We start from the raw sequence: 18,939 nt of genomic DNA on the forward strand, positions 1-18,939 counted from the left end.
GGGAATGTTGCCGACTGGCCCGCTGCAGACTGGAGTACGTGCTGTGGGATGCACTGAAGCTCTATTGAAATGTGTTTTAAAAGCTCGGACCAATCTCAAATCTCGCTCGTCCCGAGCCGGGCTGCAGTTCCTGGTGGGAGGTGTTCACAGGATTCTAAAAGGCAACTATACTAAGCGGATGGGTGCTGGAGCCCGGTATACATGGGACAAAAAGAAGATTGGAATAAATTGCTCCCTCTTTAACCATTCTAAAAATTATTTTACCTCTATAGGATGGAACGGACTTGACGACAAACAGACTTAAATTGGTGAAATTCTCAGTTCAGAATCGGTTTTGTTTTGCTTTGTTTTTTCATCTATTTAATTTTTATTCGTATTTTATTATTATCAATTTTTCTCATTTTTTTCTTTCTTTTGTTTAGGGGGGTTTTGTTTTTTTTTCATTTTTTCTTGTTCTTTGTGTCTTTTTATCTTTGTTTTTCTTTTTACATTTATAACTTTCCTTTTAAAGATTTAACTATATTTACATAGAGGCCGGGAGGTCTATATTCAATGTGTATTTTCACACAGGTCTCATATTAGGTTATACCTGTTATTAATGTAATCCTGATCGCTATGTATCAATACCATTGTTATGTTTATTATTAGAATAGAATAGTAGAATAGTTTCTTTATTGTCATTGTAACATGGACCATGTACAACAAAATTTAAAATGTCAGCCAGTCAGTGCAGCATTCAAACATTTCTAAAAGCTAACGATACATACACGGTAAAATAATAAAGATAAACAACTAAATAAATATCACGAACAAAGCACGCATACACACCCAACCCTCCATCCTTCTGTCGATTTCACAGTTAGCACAGTCCCTTAGTCTGTATCGCCCCTGCGTTCCTTGGCGGCTACATTTAGTGCTTTTATAGCAGTGGGGTAAAAATTGTTTTTTAGTCTGTTCGTCCTTGTCCTTGTAGATCTGTACCGTCTGCCTGACGGCAACAGTTCAAACAGGGAGTGTCCGGGGTGGGAAATGTCCTTTATGATATTCTGTGTTTTTTTGGTGCAGCGGGAACTGTGTAAGTCCTCCAAGGTAAGGAGAGGGCAGTCGACAATCCTCTGGGCGTTGTCAATGGCCCTCTGGAGCGCTTTCCTCTGAGCCGCTGTGCAGCTGATGTACCACACGCATACACAGTATGTTAGTATGCTCTCAATGGAGCACCGATAAAAGGACAGCAGCAGTCTCTGAGTGATGTTGTTCTTCCTGAGCACCCTCAGGAAGTGCAGTCTCTGCTGGACCTTTTTCAGCAGCGCAGTGGTGTTCACGCTCCACGTCAGGTCCTCCTCAATATGGATTCCCAGGAAGCGGAAATCCGCCACCCTCTCTACACAGTCCCCTCTGATAGTCAATGGTACCATGTCCGTTTTGTTCTTCCTGAAGTCTATTATTACTTCCTTTGTCTTTAAGGTGTTGAGGAGCAGGTTATTTTCTTCGCACCACACTGTCAGCTGCTCCACCTCATCCCGGTAGGCATACTCGTCCCCCCCGGAGATGAGTCCCACCACTGTAGTGTCATCCGCAAATTTGACAATGGTGTTGCTGTGGTGGGCGGGGGTGCAGTCATGTGTGTAGATGGTGTAGAGCAGGGGGCTCAGTACGCAGCCCTGTGGAGAGCCGGTACTGAGGCTGAGGGCCGTGGATGTGTGATGGCCCACTCTGACTCTCTGGCTGCGACCCGACAGGAAGCTATTTATCCACGTACAGGTGGAGTGTGGAAGTCCCAAGTCCCCCAGTTTGTCCACCAGTTTGTGGGGAAGGATGGTATTAAAAGCAGAGCTGTAGTCCACAAAGAGCATCCGCACGTAGCTCCCCTGCTGCTCCAGGTGAGACAGTGCAGCATGGAGAGCTGTGGCTACAGCGTCCTCTGTGGATCTATTTGCTCTGTACGCAAACTGGTGGGGGTCAAAGCTTCGGGGCAGGAGTGATGTGATATGACCCCGGACCAGTTTTTCAAAACACTTCATCACCACTGGTGTGAGTGCGACTGGCCGGTAGTCGTTGAGGCTGGAGATGTTGTTTTTTTTGGGCAAGGGGACTATGGTGGAGGACTTCAGACAGGGTGGGACAGTGGACTGGGCCAGAGACTGGTTAAAAATCCTTGTAAAGACTCCAGCCAGCTGGTCTGCGCAGTCCTTCAACACGCGTCCAGAGACGCCGTCAGGACCAGTAGCCTTCCTTGGATTGATGGCCCGCAGAGTGCGCCTCACCTCATGCTCCTCTATCTTGAGGGTTAGGCTGCTGTGGACCATGTGCTGTGATGTGGCTATTATTCTTTTTCCTCTGTTTTTTACGTTTTAATTTTGCTTTTTTGGGGGAAAAAACAATAAAAAAGACTTAAAAAAAGATTAGCATCATCCCCAGAAACCTACGACGAAGTCTTCAACAAGCTGATGGGAAGGGTGACCATGGCTCAGGGCGGGGTGCTGCCGCCCAAGAAGACCAGCGCGAACAGTAAGACCAAGTAACTTGGCGAAATGTTAATTTAATGACCCAAAGTCTCTTATCAGAACCACCTACAGTGTCTGGAAGAGTTGAGTACCGGCGGGTGTGGAATATTCCCGTTCATTACAACCGTTATGTGTATCTACCAGTCGAATCTCCGTATGCCCGTTATGGTCTAAATCCCGCAGAGGAACTACTATTAATCGACGAGCTCCGTCTCAGCCGGACCCCTTACCAATGCAATTGCTCTTAATGTTTTCTCACCAGACAGCGTTTATTTGTGGTCGGGTCAGTTCATAAAGTGCGGACGGGTGCGTGATTACGGCCTCAAGTGGTTCTGTGACTGAACCTGTTGTGATCTCAGTAAAAGCGGCATTAAGGAAAAAATACGGCCGCAGTTTGATAAACAAGAACAATTTAATATATTGCACCCGTTTTTCCAGACGCCCCCATACTTTGCAGCAATTCGATGTCGAAATAATGCTACAACTCTTTCAGTGAGATTGTGGGTGGCTCTTAAAAGAGCCTTTGGGTTTTCGGTTTATCAAGATTTAGAATGTTTACTTCGAACTGGTATACTTGGTCACCGCCTTTGTCCCTTCCGACACGGCGTGCTTGGCCAGCTCCCCGGGCAGCAGCAGGCGCACGGCGGTCTGGATCTCCCGGGAGCTGATGGTCGACCGCTTGTTATAATGAGTCAAGCGGGAAGCCTCACCCGCGATGCGCTCGAAAATATCGTTGACGAACGAGTTCATGATGCTCATGGCCTTGGAGGAGATGCCGGTGTCGGGGTGAACCTGCTTCATCACTTTGTAGATGTAGATGGCGTAACTCTCCTTCCTCGACCTCCTGCGCTTCTTACCCGCCTTGCCTGCAGGTTTGGACACGGCTTTCTTGGCGCCCTTCTTGGCCACGGCCACTTTCACTTTCGGTGCGTCAGGCATTTCGTCTGTCGGTTTAGGACACACAAATGTAGGGAACTCAACCCGAGCGCGGATTAAATAGACTGCACCACCGCCCTATGCTAATGAGGGATTGGGGAAAGCGAACATTGTCATTGGTTAGCATCAATCAAACCTGTGATTGGACCTGTGAAACAACCAATCACAGTGCTTCGCTTCCACCAATCGCAGAGCGCGTCCACTGCCCCGTGTCCGGTAACACGTGACAGGACGGGGAGGCGGAGTTCGGATGAGCCGCTGCAGACGTCGACATATCATCTGTCATTGGAACCCTGGTTGCGATGAAGTCACACAGAGGCCAGGCTGGCGAAAGACGGCAGATGGGCTTTTACCACAGGCCAGGTCCCGTGGGACTACAAACTGCCGGAGTGAAAGGCACGTTCTCAGTTCCACAATAGGACAGCCGTCACCACACATGGAATATCAGTGAGAGCTGGCATACATGGATAATCTGGATCCCAGTCTGGTTCCCCAAAATTCACTCAAGCCTTGTCCATGTGAGTTTAGAAGGGTGAGGAGAGGACCTCAATGAAACTTACAGAATAGTGAAAGGCCTGGATAGAGTGAACATGGAAGGGGTGTTTCCACTCGTCTTAGACAAGAGGTCATAGCATCAGAATAAAAAGGACGTACCTTTAGAAAGGAGATGAGAAGGAATTTATTTAGTCAGAGGGTGGTGAATGTGGAATACATAGCCGCAGAAGACTGGAGGCAAAGTCAATGGATATTTTTAAAGTGGAGATTGGCAGATTCTTTATTAGTTAGGGTGTCAGGGTTGGGGTGAAGCCAGGAGAATAGGGTTGAGAGGAAAAGATAGATCAGTCATGATTGAATGTCAGAGTAGATGATGGGCCGAATGGCCTTATTTTGCTCCTCATGCACTCACGTGTGTTCTGGATTCAATGCGGGTTTCATCTGTCCCAGTCAGAGACTCTGGCACAAAGACCGAAGGCTTAACCTGTAGTCAGGTAGAGAGATGGCGAAAGAAGAGATCAGAGACTGAGTGATACAGAGTGAGGTCAATCACCCACAGGATGTCCCATCAGGCACAAGGCAGAGAGACAGCTAACAGGAATGGTATGGGACCCTTGATGTTTATGATGTAAAGACATGGATGTGAATGTGGGCAGTGTAACTTGTATGTTTACTGATTATATGAGAATATGTGGTTTTGGAGAGTTTGAGGATTATCAAAGGCAACAACAGAATATAGATCAGCAGGAGTGTCAGCCAGTGGAATAGCAGATGGAATTTAATCCTGACACCTCTGATGTGATGTTATTTGGAAGGTGTAATATCGGCAGATGTACCAACTAAATGGTAGGGCCTCAGGGAGAGTCGGTGAACGGAGCGATCATGGGGCACATCTTTCCTGAAAGTGGCAGTACATGTCACATGTCGTAACAATTGGCAGTCATGTTATAACTTAATTTAACATTAGCTAACCCATTTTTGTAAGACTAGGCCCTCAATTAATAACTGTCTGAATTAATCACCTGCAGGAGAGGGCCGAGTATAAGGATGCATCTTGGCTGGGGGTAAAGTACAGAGGGAACAAGGTATTCTTGTGTACTCATTGCACAGGGCAGGTGCCACAAGTGGTGCGGGAGGGAAATGGCACTTTGGCATTTACAGCAAGAGGGTTGAAGTTTAGAAATAGGGAAGTATTACAGTTGTGCAGGGATATGGTGCGTACTGGGCACAGTTCTGCACCTGTACTGAAGAATGGATGCACTGGGATGCAGCGTTAATTTAAAAGTGATACATCCTGGGAGGAGAGGGTTGTTCTATAACTGGAGTGAGAGAATCAAGGTCAGAATTTTGAGTTGAGAAAAATTAAGGGTGAATTTACTGAAAAATAAGATTCTTCAGGGTCGTGACAGGGTAGAGGTGGAGTTGCTTCCACTATTGCGAGAATTTGTGTAATAAGGATTCACTCTGGACAAACACTGGCACTGTATTCCAAGTACACTGAGTGCCAGAGCACAACACTGGCCAGTGAGGATATTGACCAGTACAACACCCAGCTCTTAAAGACAAGGACAGAGATTGAACACAACACAATACAGATGGCCCGCAAGGGATGGGCAGCATTGTGGTTGCGGCAGTTTGTAGAGTTTGTTGGCAAATATCACGCCAAGGTTTTTGGCGTGGGGTTTGAGTACTGGGGTAAGGCTTCCAAGGCTGCCTGCTATCATTGTGATTGAGTCCGAGGGACATAGAAGGACGACCTCAGACTTACTCTCGTTTAGTTGGAGGAAGTTCTGGGCCATCCAACACTTCATATCCTCGAGTCAGCTGGTAAGGTTAAGCAGATTTTATTGGTTTTTGGCCTTCAGGGGGAGAAAGAGTTGTGTATCGTCTGTGTAGCAATGGAAGGAAATGCCGTGCCTTTGAATGACTTGGCCTAAGGGGAGCATATACAGGGAGAAGAGAATGGGACCAAGGGTGGAACCTTGTGGAACCCCGCAGATGAGGCTAGCTGGGGAGGAGAAAGAGTTCCCTATGTTAGTAGAGTAACTCCTACTTTTGAGATAGGAGATGAATCAGCTCAGGGCAGTGCCATTCATACCAACCCCGTACTGGAGATGGTGTGGTCGACAGTGTCAAATGCTGCGCTGATGTCGTGAAGGAGCAGGATTGCACAGTCGCTTACAATGACTAAAATATGCTAAATAACATAGAGGAGACTGCACTAGCTCTTGCATCTCGACCCGAAACGACACCCACTCCTTTTCTCTAGAGATAAGGTGCCAGGGTCTCGGATGTGTCTCAACACGTCCAAGATATCCTGAAATCAGAGGGAGACGAGCCTGAGGTCGTGGTACAAATAGGTACCAATGATAGAGGTTAAAAAAAAGAGAAGAGGTCCTGAATGGAGAATTTAGGGAGTTGGGAGGAAAGTCAAGGAAAAGGACCAAAATAGTAACAATCTCAGGATTACTGCCTGTGCCACGCGACAGTGAGAGTAGGAATGGAGCGAGGTGGAGGATAAATATGTGGCTCAAGGACTGGTGCAGTGGGCAGGGATTCAAGTTTCTGGATCATTGGGACTTCTTTTGGGGAAGGTGTGACCTGTGCAGAAAGGACGGGTTGCACTTGAACCTAAGCGGGCTAATATCCTGACGGGGAGATTTGCAAAGGCTACTGGGGAGACTTTAAACTAGATCGGTTGGGGGGAGGGACTCAAATAGATAGCTAGTAGACAGAGTGTGAGGCAGGAGGCAGAGAAGGGAAGCACTCGGACCCAAAATCTAGGGGAGAAAGAAGGAAAAGGAAATAAACAGAGAATAAGAGGCGGTGGGTTTCTTAAATGTGTATATTTTAATGCTAGGAGCATTGTAAGAAAGGTGGATGAGCTTAGAGCCTGGATTGACAGCTGGAAGTATGATGTTGTGGCGATCAGTGAAACATGGTTGCAGGAGGGCTGTGATTGGAAACTAAATATTCCAGGATTTCGTTGCTTCAGGTGTGATAGAATTGGAGGGGCAAGAGGTGGAGGTGTTGCATTGCTTGTCAGGAAAGATATTACAGCAGTGCTTTGGCAGTATAGATTAGAGGACTCGTCTAGGGAGGCTATTTGGGTGTAACTGAGAAGTGGGAAAGGTGTAGCAACACTTATAGGGGTGTATTAGACCGACAAATGGGGAGCGAGAATTGGAAGAGCAAATATGTGAGGAGATAGCAGATATTAATAGTAAGCACAAGGTAGTGATTGTGGGAAATTTCAATTTTCCACACATAGACTGGGAAACACATTCTGTAAATGGGCTGGATGGTTTAGAGTTTGCAACATGTGTGCAGGATAGTTTTTTGCAGCAATACATAGAGGTGATCACAATACCATTAGTTTCAATATAATTATGGAGAGAGTCAGAACTGGACCTAGGGTTGAGATTTTTGTTTGGAGAAAAGCTAACTTTGATGAGATGTGAAAGGATTTAAAAGGAGTGAATATGGACATTTTGTTTTATGGGAAGGATGTAGAAGAGAAATGGAGGACATTTAAAGGGGAGATTTTAAGAGTACAGAATCTTTATGTCCCTGTTCGGTTCAAAGGAACCAGTAAAAATCGGAAACAGCCATGGTTTTCAAGGGAAACCGGACACTTGGTTCGGAAAAAGAGAGAGATCTACAATAATTATAGGCAGCTTGTAGTAAATGAGGTGCTTGAAGAGTATAAAGAATGTAAAAAGAATCTTAAGAAAGAAATTAGAAAAGCTAAAAGAAGATATGAGGTTGCTTTGGCAAGTAAGGTGAAAGTAAATCCAAAGGGTTTCTACAGCTATATTAATAGCAAAAGGATAACATGGGATAAAATTGGTCCATTAGAGAGACAGATTGGACAGCAATCTGCAGAGTCAAAAGAGATGGGGGAGATATTGAACAATTTATTTTCTTCGATATTCACCAAGGAGAAGGATATTGAATTATGTGAGGTAAGGGAAACAAGTAGAGTAGCTATGGAAACTATGAGATTCAAAGAAAAAGAAGTACTGACACTTTTGAGAAATATAAAAGTGGATAAGTCTCCAGGTCCTGACAGGATATTCCCTAGGACATTGAGGAAAGTTAGTGTTGAAATAGCAGGGGCTATGACAGAAATATTTCAAATGCCATTAGAAACGGGAATAGTGCCGGAGGATTGGGGTAGTGCGCATGTTGTTCCATTGTTTAAAAAGGTTTCTAAGAGTAAACCTAGAAATTTTACTTAGGGGTCACGTGAGTGATTACGTGAAGAAGGGCTGTCCGTCTGCGTCATTACGTCTGAACGCAACGCGCACAAAGGACTGGCAGAGGCACTGCGTCCTCCCAGCCGTCGGGATCGGCAGGTAAGGGAAGTTGAATTACTTTCGGGCTTTTGGGCTTGAGGTTTTTTTGTAGTTTCAGAGCCCAGATGTCGAGGAGATGGTCCGCAGGGAAGTCGGCTGCTGAAGACCGCAACATTCCCAGTAGCGGGCGACGGTCTTGTTCCCGACATTACCGCCGGTAGAAGCGGCAGCAGAAGACTTGGTACAGGAGGAGGAGCTCCGTGGTGGTCCTGCGGGACGTAATAACCACCCGCAAGTCTGCCCAACCCGCTGACTCAGATGAGTCCGGGGAAGAGGGATACCCTCCCTCAACGGAGAGCGTCTGAGGACTACTCTCCCACAACAATGATCTGCTCCGAAGGAGGGAGCAGTATCAGCACGGGCCTCTACAACAGGCAGTGCCGGGAGCCTTGCACATGGGGCACCCAATGTCTTCCCCATTGGAGGGGAAGTACATATGGAAGAAACCACTCTGAATCACAGTACAAAAGCACAGGGGGGGGGGGGCTTCCCAAGGACAAGCAGAAGTAAGTAAGTAAGTAAGTTTACTTATATAGCACTGCTTCAGTCAACTCGCATTGACACCAAAGTGCTTTACATAAACTGAATAATAAGCTTCCATACAAACAAAAGAAAATAAGTACTTCTGCAATCACCCAGGTTCCACCGGGTGCTTCCCTGGATGGAGATCCAGCTAATAATATCAATTACCTAGCATCCCATCAACTTTAAGACCTGGCCATGAAAGGAACCATGAACAGGTTGACATCAGCTCCTAGACTATTGACTAAACTATGGAAACCAATTCTGGTTTCAGAACCACATAGAAATGGCATATTTGGCGGACATTTTCATTTTGGAGTCTCCAAGAATTGGCAGAAGCATCAGTCAAAGAAAACCAAAACCCCTGTTTGAAAGACTTGGTTGCCTCATCCAACCAGTTAAATCAAAATTGACACCAACAAGGGTAATTGATTACCTAGGATTTACTATCAAACACAGTAAATATGTTGGTGACTTTGCCTAGGGGCAAACTACAAGCTTCAAGTAAGCCTGCTATGACCTGATAGTCAAATACTAGCCATCTATCAGGCAAACAACGAGTGTAATTGGCAAATAGTTGCTGCATTTCCAGCAGTACATCACGGGCCTTTGCATTACCAGAATTTACAGCGAGCCAAGGAACGAACACTCAGATTCCATGCAGGCCAAATTGGCAAACTATGGATTGCCAGCAGAGGCCATTGTTGAATAACTATGGTGGATAACGAACGTGAGACAGCTCAAGGGAAATCTTGCTCGAAAGCCATCAGTGGTTCTTCAGATCAATGCAAGCGGCTAAGGATGGGGAGCCACAAACACAATCTAGAGCTGTGGGGGCAGATGGAATGAGCAGGAGTCTGTAATTCCCCAACACATGGAATCAATTACCCAGAATTATTGGGGGCACAATATGGACTCAAGGTTTTCTGTATCAACATGCAACCTGTGCTTGTTCAAATTCAGATTGATAACACCACAGCGGTGCATATATCAATCACAAGGGGGGTGTAAAATCTGTATCTTGTGACAGATTGTCGAACCTCATTTGGCACTGGTGTATCGAGAGGAATATTTGGGTTACAGCGGTCTATCTACCAGGTAGATATAACATGGTGACAGATGGTGGATCACGAATGTTTAATAACAACACAGAATGGATGTTGAATCGGGCAGTATTTGACAAAATAACTACACAATTTGGCATACCAGATATTGATCTGTTTGCATCTAGACTAAAGCATCAGTTACCCAGATATGTGTCCTGTGAGCTGGATCCAGGTGTAAAGGCAGTGAATGCTTTCTCCCTCAATTGGGGAGGAATGTTTATGTATGCTCTCCGCCAATTTGTCTCACAAATCGATGCTTGACCAAAATCAAGCAAGACTAAGCCACAGGCATATTGGTAGTGCCAGATTGGCCTACTCAAGCCTGGTTCCCAAAATATTTTGCGAATTATAGTCCAGCCAGTTATGGCTGTACCCAAGAGCAGGTACCTCCTAGTGAACCCAGTTACAGGGAGCAACCATCCACTACATTAACGTATTAACTTGTTGGTCTGCAGATTCTGAGGAGGCCATTTCAAGGCATAGGACTGTCCGAACAAATACAACACAGTTCCGATAACGGATGTCTTGGAGTTCCTATCAACTCTGAACTATAAACAAAGTTATAGTGCAATCTATAGTGCCAGAGGTGCACTCTCCTCCTATCTGATGCTGAAAGCAGGGCACGGGTCGATAGGAACGCACCCCATTACAACAAAATTCATGAAGAGAATTTACAATTTTATACCTCCAAGGCCAAGGTACACGGACACATGAGATGTGAGCGTGATACTAACCCTACTTTGACAGTGGGGACCGCCTATAACTACCCTGAAGTTGGTATGCTGACAAAGGGTCCAGGTCGCACAGCACACCGTGCTGACAGGAGCAGTGACTCTGGTAAGAGCAGGGGGGGGGCTATGTATTTACTCGTATGACAAATGGTGCACAAATGTAAACGTTGTCGAGAGACATTGTTCACCAGACATGGAGTTTATCACATTGAAATGTCAACCCTTCTATCTGCCGCGGGAGTTCACAGCTGTCGTTATTCTGACTGTTTATATTCCACCAAGTGCCAACGTCAAGCTAGCACTGAACACCCTGCTAGCATCAATCAACAAACTACAGACTGCGCACCCTGATGGGATTTTCATCGTGGTTGTAGACTTCAACCAGGCTAATCTAAAAACTGTCCTCCCTAAATTCCACCACCATGTCACGTGTCCGACGAGAGGTCAAAATACACTGGATCACGTGTACAGCAACATTAAGGATGGATACAAAGCCTCCTCTCTCCCTCACCTCGGCCAGTCTGACCATCTATCACTCTTTCTCACCCCGGCATACAGGCCTCTCATTATGAGAACCAAGCCCAGTGTGAGAAACATAAAGACTTGGTTGCACAAAAGTCCGCGAGCATTGCCACTTTCATTTCACTGCACATCTCGTATGTGTATGTGACAAATAAACTTGACTTGACTTGACTTGACTTGGCCCATGGGCGCTGCCGCCCAACTTCAGGACTGTTTTGTGCGCACCCAGTGGGATCTTTTTGCAAACCAGGTCATACAAGAATACACATTCACAGTCATGTTCTATATACAGAACTGTATCAACAATGACACTGTCGACAGGGAGGTCAGGTGCTATCCAAACAACAAACCATGGATGACCAGGGATGTCAGAAAGCTGCTGCGGGAACGCAACTCAACCTTTAGATCTGGCGACGATGAACTGTACAGCACTGCCAGATCTAAACTAAAAAGAGCCATTAAAGAGGCAAAGACAGCCTATGGAAGAAGGTTAGAGGGGTATTTTAATGAGAGAGACCCTTGGCGTGTCTGGCAGGGCATTCAGCAACTTACCAACTACAAGGGCAAGGGGGAGCTGATCATCAGCAGCAGTAACAACTCGCTAGCGGAGGAGCTCAACCACTTTTTCGCCCGTTTTGAGCTGAATGAGGCGGAGCCTGCACTTGCAGCCGCACCCAGCACTGACGACCTGGCACTCACTGTAAGTACGGAGGACGTCAGAAGAGCACTCCGCAGGGTCAACCCCAGGAAGGCTGCTGGCCCAGATGGCATCCCAGGGAGAGTATTGCGGAACTGTGCAGACCAGTTAGCGGAGGTTTTTAGCGACATCTTTAACCTCTCTCTGTCAACGTGCACTGTCCCTAAATGTTTCAAGACTGCTACTGTCGTGCCTGTACCCATAAAAACATCTATTACCAGCTTGAATGACTATAGACTTGTTGCTCTCACTTCAACGGTGATGAAATGTTTTGAACGGCTGGTCCTGGCCCACATTAAGTCCTCACTCCCATCCACCCTGGATCAGCATCAGTTTGCATATAGAGCTAATAGGTCAACGGAAGATGCCATCAACATAGCTCTACATTCTGCACTGGCACATCTGGAGCGCCCTGGCTCATATGTGAGGATGTTATTTGTAGATTTTAGTTCTGCATTTAATACCATCATCCCCAGCAGAATGGTGGACAAACTGTCTGATCAGGGTGTTAATGCAAACACATGCAGATGGATGAAGGACTTCTTAACAGACCGCCCACAGACTGTCAGGATGGGGTCCAATTACTCCCCAGTCCTGACGCTCAGCACAGGAGCGCCCACAAGGTTGTGTGCTGAGTCCCATCTTGTATACAATATACACTTATGACTGCACACCAACACACAGTACAAACAGGATCATCAAGTTTGCGGACGACACGACTGTGGTGGGACTGATAAACAACAACGATGAGTCTGCCTACAGAGATGAAGTCCAAAAACTGACTGTCTGGTGTACCAAAAACAACCTGGTACTCAACCCATCAAAGCCAAAAGAACTGGTCGTTGACTTCAGGAGGAAGAGGAGAGAGGAACCTGCTCATTTATACATCAAAGGAGACATGGTGGAGAGAGTCACTGGCTTTAAGCTCCTGGGAATAAACATCTCCCAGGACCTCAAATGGCAAATGAACACCGTCACTCTCGTGAAGAAGTCACAGCAGCGGCTGTATTTCCTGAGGTCTCTGCGGAGAGCAAATGTCTCACAGCCGCTGCTGCTGTCCTTCTACCGATGCGCCGTGGAAAGTATCCTCTCCTATGGAATCCTGGTGTGGTTTGCTAGCTGCACTGTGGCTGAGAGGAGGGCACTGCAGAGATTTATAAAAACTGCACAGAGCATTACAAACGCTCAACTGCCCTCCTTGGATGATATATATATTGCGCCAGGCCACAAACATCAAGCAGGACACATCCCACCCTTTTCACTCTGCTACCCTCTGGGAGGCGATTCAGGTCTCTGAAGGCTGGCAGGGTAGACAAAACAATAGTTTCTACCCATGTGCGATAAAAGAACATAATTCCAACAGAGAACACTGGGGAAACAAAATGTAATTCCAAGAAATGCATAATTTTTTTTAAATTATTTTAAAATACTTATTTATTATTTTTACTAATTAGTGTACATATGTGTCAATGGTTGTCGAGTTTGTATTTTTTAACCGGAGGAGATGCAATGGAATTTTGTTGCACAGTATTGTGCAATGACAATAAACATATTCATTCATTCATTCAACATTCATAATCAGGAACCTGATAAAACAGAGCAGGCCAGGAATGCCAGGGATGAAGATCCAGTTCTTGACATATCCAGAGGACCAACGGTTGGGTGTGTGGTAACATACCAACACAACTATCTGAGAGTTACGGAGAACCTCAGAGGATCAGAAGAATCGGTCCTCATCAGCCATAAAAAACCACACCAGAAGGTGTCAACTCAAACCATCTCCAGATGGTCAAAGGAGGTTATGGCGGTAGCAGGAGTGAACATTTATATCGTTAAATCTCACTCCACCAGGGCTGCATCTACGTTGGCAGCAAGAGCTATGGACGTGCCTCTTGACGACATCCTAGTGTTTGCAGGATGGGCGAATGAAATAACGGTCCACCTGTTTAATAACAAACCCATAACCGGACTGGGGGTTTTTGCACGTACCATTTTAAGTTCTGTCCCCTAGTTTCCCCCCAAGGTTGGGAGGGGTAACTATTATTTTTTTTAAACTTTTCTTTCATTTAAAGCATCAGTGTCTTTACTTAACTACGTAATTTCTGAATGTTTTAATGATTACACTCATCCATGGTCAATCCATTCAGTGTGTGACGCCTGGATTCGTAACCGGCGTAAAATCACAGAGCTTTGAAATCTTCACGTAGTCGCTCACGTGACTCCGAAGTAAAATAGTAAGATTAAATGAGAACTTACCAGTTTGAAGTTTGATCTTGATTTTATGAGGAGTTACGATGAGCGATTACGTGCCCACCGCTCCCACCCTCATATTATCAAGGTCATATGGAAGTTCTAGTTTCTTCACAATCTTACTATTCTCAGGTCTTCTTTTTATCTGTGATTTAACACCGCTGCTTTGAAGATTGACGCACAAGCAGACGGACGGCCCTTCTTCACGTAATCGCTCATCGTAACTCCTCATAAAATCAAAATCAAACTTCAAACAGGTAAGTTCTCGTTTAATCTTACTATTATAGACCTGTTAGTTTGACTTCAGTGGTGGGCAAATTAATGGAAAGGATACTTAGAGATAATATATATAAGCATCTGGATAAACAGGGTCTGATTAGGAACAGTCAACATGGATTTGTGCCTGGAATGTCATGTTTGACTAATCTTCTTTAATTATTTGAAGAGGTTACTATGGAAATTGATGAGGGTAAAGCAGTGGATGTTGTCTATATGGACTTTAGTAAGGCCTTTAACAAGGTTCCTCATGGAAGTGGTTAAGAAGGTTCAATTGTTGTGTATTAATGCAGGAGTAGCAAGATGGATTCAACAGTGGCTGAATGGGAGATGCCAGAGAGTAATGGTGGATGGCTCTTTGTCAGGTTGGAGGCCGGTGACTAGTGGGGTGCCTCAGGGATCTGCGTTGGGTCCACTGTTGTTTGTCATGTACATCAATGATCTGGATGAAGGTGTGGTAAATTGGATTAGTAAGTATGCAGATGATACCAAGATAGGGGGTGTTGTGGATAATGAAGTAGATTTCCAAAGTCTACAGAGAGATTTAGGCCATTTGGAAGAATGGGCTAAAAGATGGCAGATGGAGTTTAATGCTGATAAGTGTGAGGTGCTACATCTTGGCAGGACAAATCAAAATAGGACGTACATGGTAAATGGTAGCGAATTGAGGAATGCAGTTGAACAGAGGGATCTAGGAATAACTGTGCACAGTTCCCTGAAGGTGGAATCTCATGTAGATAGGGTGGTAAAGAAAGCTTTTGGTGTGCTGGCCTTTATAAATCAGAGCATTGAGTATAGAAGTTGGGATGTAATGTTAAAATTGTACAAGGCATTGGTGAGACCAATTCTGGAGTATGGTGTACAATTCTGGTCGCCCAATTATAGGAAGGATGACAACAAAATAGAGAGAGTACAGAGGAGATTTACTAGAATGTTGCCTGGGTTTCAACAACTAAGTTACAGAGAAAGGTTGAATAAGTTAGGGCTTTGTTCTTTGGAGCGTAGAAGGTTAAGGGGGGACTTGATAGAGGTATTTAGAATGATGAGGCGGATAGACAGAGTTGACGTGGATAAGCTTTTCCAATTGAGAGTAGGGAAGATTCAAACAAGAGGACATTACTTCAGAATTAAGGGACAGAAGTTTAGGGGTAACATGAGGGGGAACCTCTTTACTCAGAGAGTGGTAGCTGTGTGGAATGAGCTTCCAGTGGAAGTGGAGGAGGCAGGTTCGATTTTATCATTTAAAAATACATTGGAAAGGTATATGGATGGGAAAGGGACGGAGGGTTATGGTCTGAGTGCAGGTAGATGGGACTAGGGGAAAATAAGAGATAGCCAGTTTCTGTGCTGTAATTTCTATATGGTTATATGGTTATATATTAGATGCTGCCTGTTCCGCTGTGTTACTCCAGCTTTTTGTGTCTGCCACCAAAATCTTTCCTGAAAGAACTGACTCCGAATCAAGTAATTTCTGTCCGGGACCTGCCTCAGTGCCAAGGGGAAATCATTTCCATTGTACACAGAGAATGGACTGGCCGGACTGGGGATGTGTGTAGCTCATGGCTGAGTTCAAGGCCGTTCACTTCTCTGTGAGATGGTTACACTGATGATGAAACCCCGCAAGTGGCCCAAGCCCAACTCTGGAGGTTAATTTAATTAGTGGATGGTTGTAAACTGCTGAATTATGTGGGAAGTAGACAAAAAAGCTGGAGGAACTGTGCAGGTGATGCAGCATCTATGGAACAAAGGAATAGGTGACATTTCGGCTCGAGACCCTTCTACAGACTGATGTCGGGGAGGGGGCACAAGAAAAAGAAAGGAAGACGCGGTGACAGCAGGTTGTGGGAGCTGGGAAGGGGAGGGGAAGGAAGGAGAAAGCAAGGACTAGCTGAAATTGGAGGTCAATGTTCATACCGCTGGGGTGTAAATTACCCAAGCGAAATATGAGGTGCTTTTCCTCCAATTTGCTGTGGGACTCACTCTGGCCATGGAGGAGTCCCAGCACAGAAAGGTCGGATTCGGAATGGGAGGGGGAGTTGAAGTGCAGAGCCACCAGTTGGTTATTGCAAACTGGAGATGTTGGGCGAAGCGATCACCAAGCCTGCGCTTGGTCTCACCGATGTAGAGCAGTTGACACCTGGAACAGCGGATGCAATAGATGAGGTTGGAGGAGGTGCAGGTGAACCTCTGCCTCTCCTGAAAAGACTGCTTGGAGTCAAGAGGGGAGATAAAACGACAATTGTAGCATTTCCTGTGGTTGCAAGGGAAAGTACCAGGGCAAGGGGTGGTTTGAGTGGGAAGGGACAACTTGACCAGGGAGTTATGGAGGGAACAGTCTCAATGGAAAACTGAAAGGGGAGGAGATGGGAAGATGTGGCTAGTGTTGGGGTCCCGCGAAATGGCAGAGGATTACATGTTGTATGCGATGGCTGGTACGCTGGAAGGTGAGGACAAGGTGTACATTGTCTTTGTTACGAGGAGGGGGATGGGGAGTGGGAGCGGAGCTCCGGGATATAGAGGAGACTCTGGTGAGAGATTCTTCTATATTAGAAGTGGGTGACCCTCATTCCCCAAAGAATGAGGAAATCTCTGACGCCTTGGTTTGGAACAGCTCATCCTGGGAGCAAATGCAGCGTAGACGGATGCATATGGAGTTGGGGGATAGAGTCCTTACAGGAAGTAGGGTGGGAAGAGAAGTGTTGTCCAGGTAGCCTTGGGAGACTGTGGGTTTGTGGTAAATGTCAATCAGTAGCCTGTTACCTGCGATGGAGATGATGAGCTCTAGGGAGACGCGGTTTGGGGAGAGGGATCAGGTTCTGGAGATGAATGGGAAGGAGACGAAGTAACGTCACAGTATTTAGGCAGCAATGTTACTGATTGACCTTTAATGTGGAATCCGTGTCTGTGAAAGTTTGCGGGGCGAGTCTCGGGTTTATTGTCAGCAAACCGTTGGAAATTGGCGGTTGCAGAAAACCGGGGGAGGAGCTGGGGATGAGAGGCCGCTCTCTGCTCTGTCTGTCACTCTGACTCTGTCTCCTCCCCTTCTCGCCTGTCTCTCTCTAACTGTTTCTCGACCAGGTCGGGGCGCTGTGTATAAAAGGAGACAGTAGCATTCGGCCTGTTATTGTGCAGCGCTTTCAGTGAAGAAGCATAATGTCTGGCAGAGGTAAAGGAGGTAAAGGACTTGGCAAAGGCGGAGCCAAACGGCATCGCAAAGTACTTCGTGATAATATCCAAGGCATCACCAAACCAGCTATCCGCCGCCTGGCTCGGCGTGGCGGTGTCAAGCGAATCTCGGGTCTCATCTACGAGGAGACCCGTGGGGTGCTGAAGGTTTTCTTGGAGAATGTGATCAGAGATGCGGTCACCTACACCGAGCACGCCAAGCGTAAGACGGTCACTGCCATGGATGTGGTGTACGCTCTGAAACGCCAGGGCCGCACTCTGTATGGCTTCGGCGGTTAAACGATTCTTCCCTTTATCCAATCGACAAAACAAAGGCTCTTTTAAGAGCCACCCACCATTTCATTGAAGGAGCAGTGACCGGGAACATGATCACATTATGTACTGAATGAACTTTTATTTATTGCCCGATCGGTGCATGCATTTCATTGATTGAAAAGTTAATGTTATGCAGATATCCCGAAGGTTTAAACTGAGGAGGGGGTTATAGTAAACTATTCTCCAGGCCGAAGATTAGAGGCTATCTCCGTTCTCCCCTTTTCCACTTAACGCTTTGTGAATCCAACAACACAAGGGTCGACTAGAAACTTCCCCGGAAAGCAGTGGTTTATCGCCAGTGTCATGTCGAACTGAATACCGTCAGTTTCCACATCGGGTCTGTAAATTCGCACCGCGTACTCAGACTTTGTGGTTTACAGACGTGATTTAAATTAATTCGAAATTAAGTTGGTTGGTACAAAATAGTGCTGCATTCACAATTACAAGCGAGTATTTACCTCGGCTCCCGCTTGCTGTTAAATTGGCGGGCAATTTGAAATTGAAACAGTAGCCAACCACACTACAGTGTGCCTGCCCTCACTGGTTGTCTGAGCTCCGCCCGCCGCTCACAAATCTCTGTATTTGGTCACAAATAATATTTTCCCCGCCGACCTCAGACCTGAAACTGGCGGCCAGTTGCTGACTGAGCAGCTGCCAATCGCAGCGCGGGAACGACATGTTTGCATCTGTACCAAAGATCTTATAGCAGACCTCTCTGCTATGAGATATTTGATCTGTACTACAGCCAATTGTAGCATTTCCTGTGGTTGCAAGGGAAAGTACCAGGGCAAGGGGTGGTTTGAGTGGGAAGGGACAACTTGACCACGGAGTTATGGAGGTAACAGTCTCAATGGAAAACTGAAAGGGGAGGAGATGGGAAGGTGTGGGTAGTGTTGGGGTCCCGCGAAATGGCAAAGGATTACATGTTGTATGCTATGGCTGGTACGCTGGAAGGTGAGGACAAGGTGTACATTGTCTTTGTTACGAGGAGGGGGGTGGGGAGTGGGAGCGGAGCTCCGGGATATAGTGGAGACTCTGGTG

General features: G+C 46.1%; 2 protein-coding genes across 2 annotated transcripts; one reads left to right on the forward strand and one right to left on the reverse strand.

Moving 5' to 3' along the window:
- Nucleotides 1-3,032: 3,032 nt before the first annotated feature.
- LOC129715426 (histone H2B 1/2-like) lies at nucleotides 3,033-4,493 on the reverse strand. The gene has a single exon (XM_055665316.1). It carries the CDS (start codon nucleotides 3,441-3,443, stop codon nucleotides 3,060-3,062), a length of 384 nt encoding a protein of 127 aa, XP_055521291.1. The 5' UTR covers nucleotides 3,444-4,493; the 3' UTR covers nucleotides 3,033-3,059.
- A 12,995-nt stretch (nucleotides 4,494-17,488) lies between these two features.
- Nucleotides 17,489-17,896, forward strand: LOC129715431 (histone H4). Its single transcript, XM_055665323.1, has one exon. It carries the CDS (start codon nucleotides 17,551-17,553, stop codon nucleotides 17,860-17,862), a length of 312 nt encoding a protein of 103 aa, XP_055521298.1. The 5' UTR covers nucleotides 17,489-17,550; the 3' UTR covers nucleotides 17,863-17,896.
- Nucleotides 17,897-18,939: the final 1,043 nt, after the last annotated feature.

Source organism: Leucoraja erinacea, unplaced genomic scaffold, assembly GCF_028641065.1.
Source record: "Leucoraja erinacea ecotype New England unplaced genomic scaffold, Leri_hhj_1 Leri_116S, whole genome shotgun sequence".
Classification (NCBI taxonomy): domain Eukaryota; kingdom Metazoa; phylum Chordata; class Chondrichthyes; order Rajiformes; family Rajidae; genus Leucoraja; species Leucoraja erinaceus.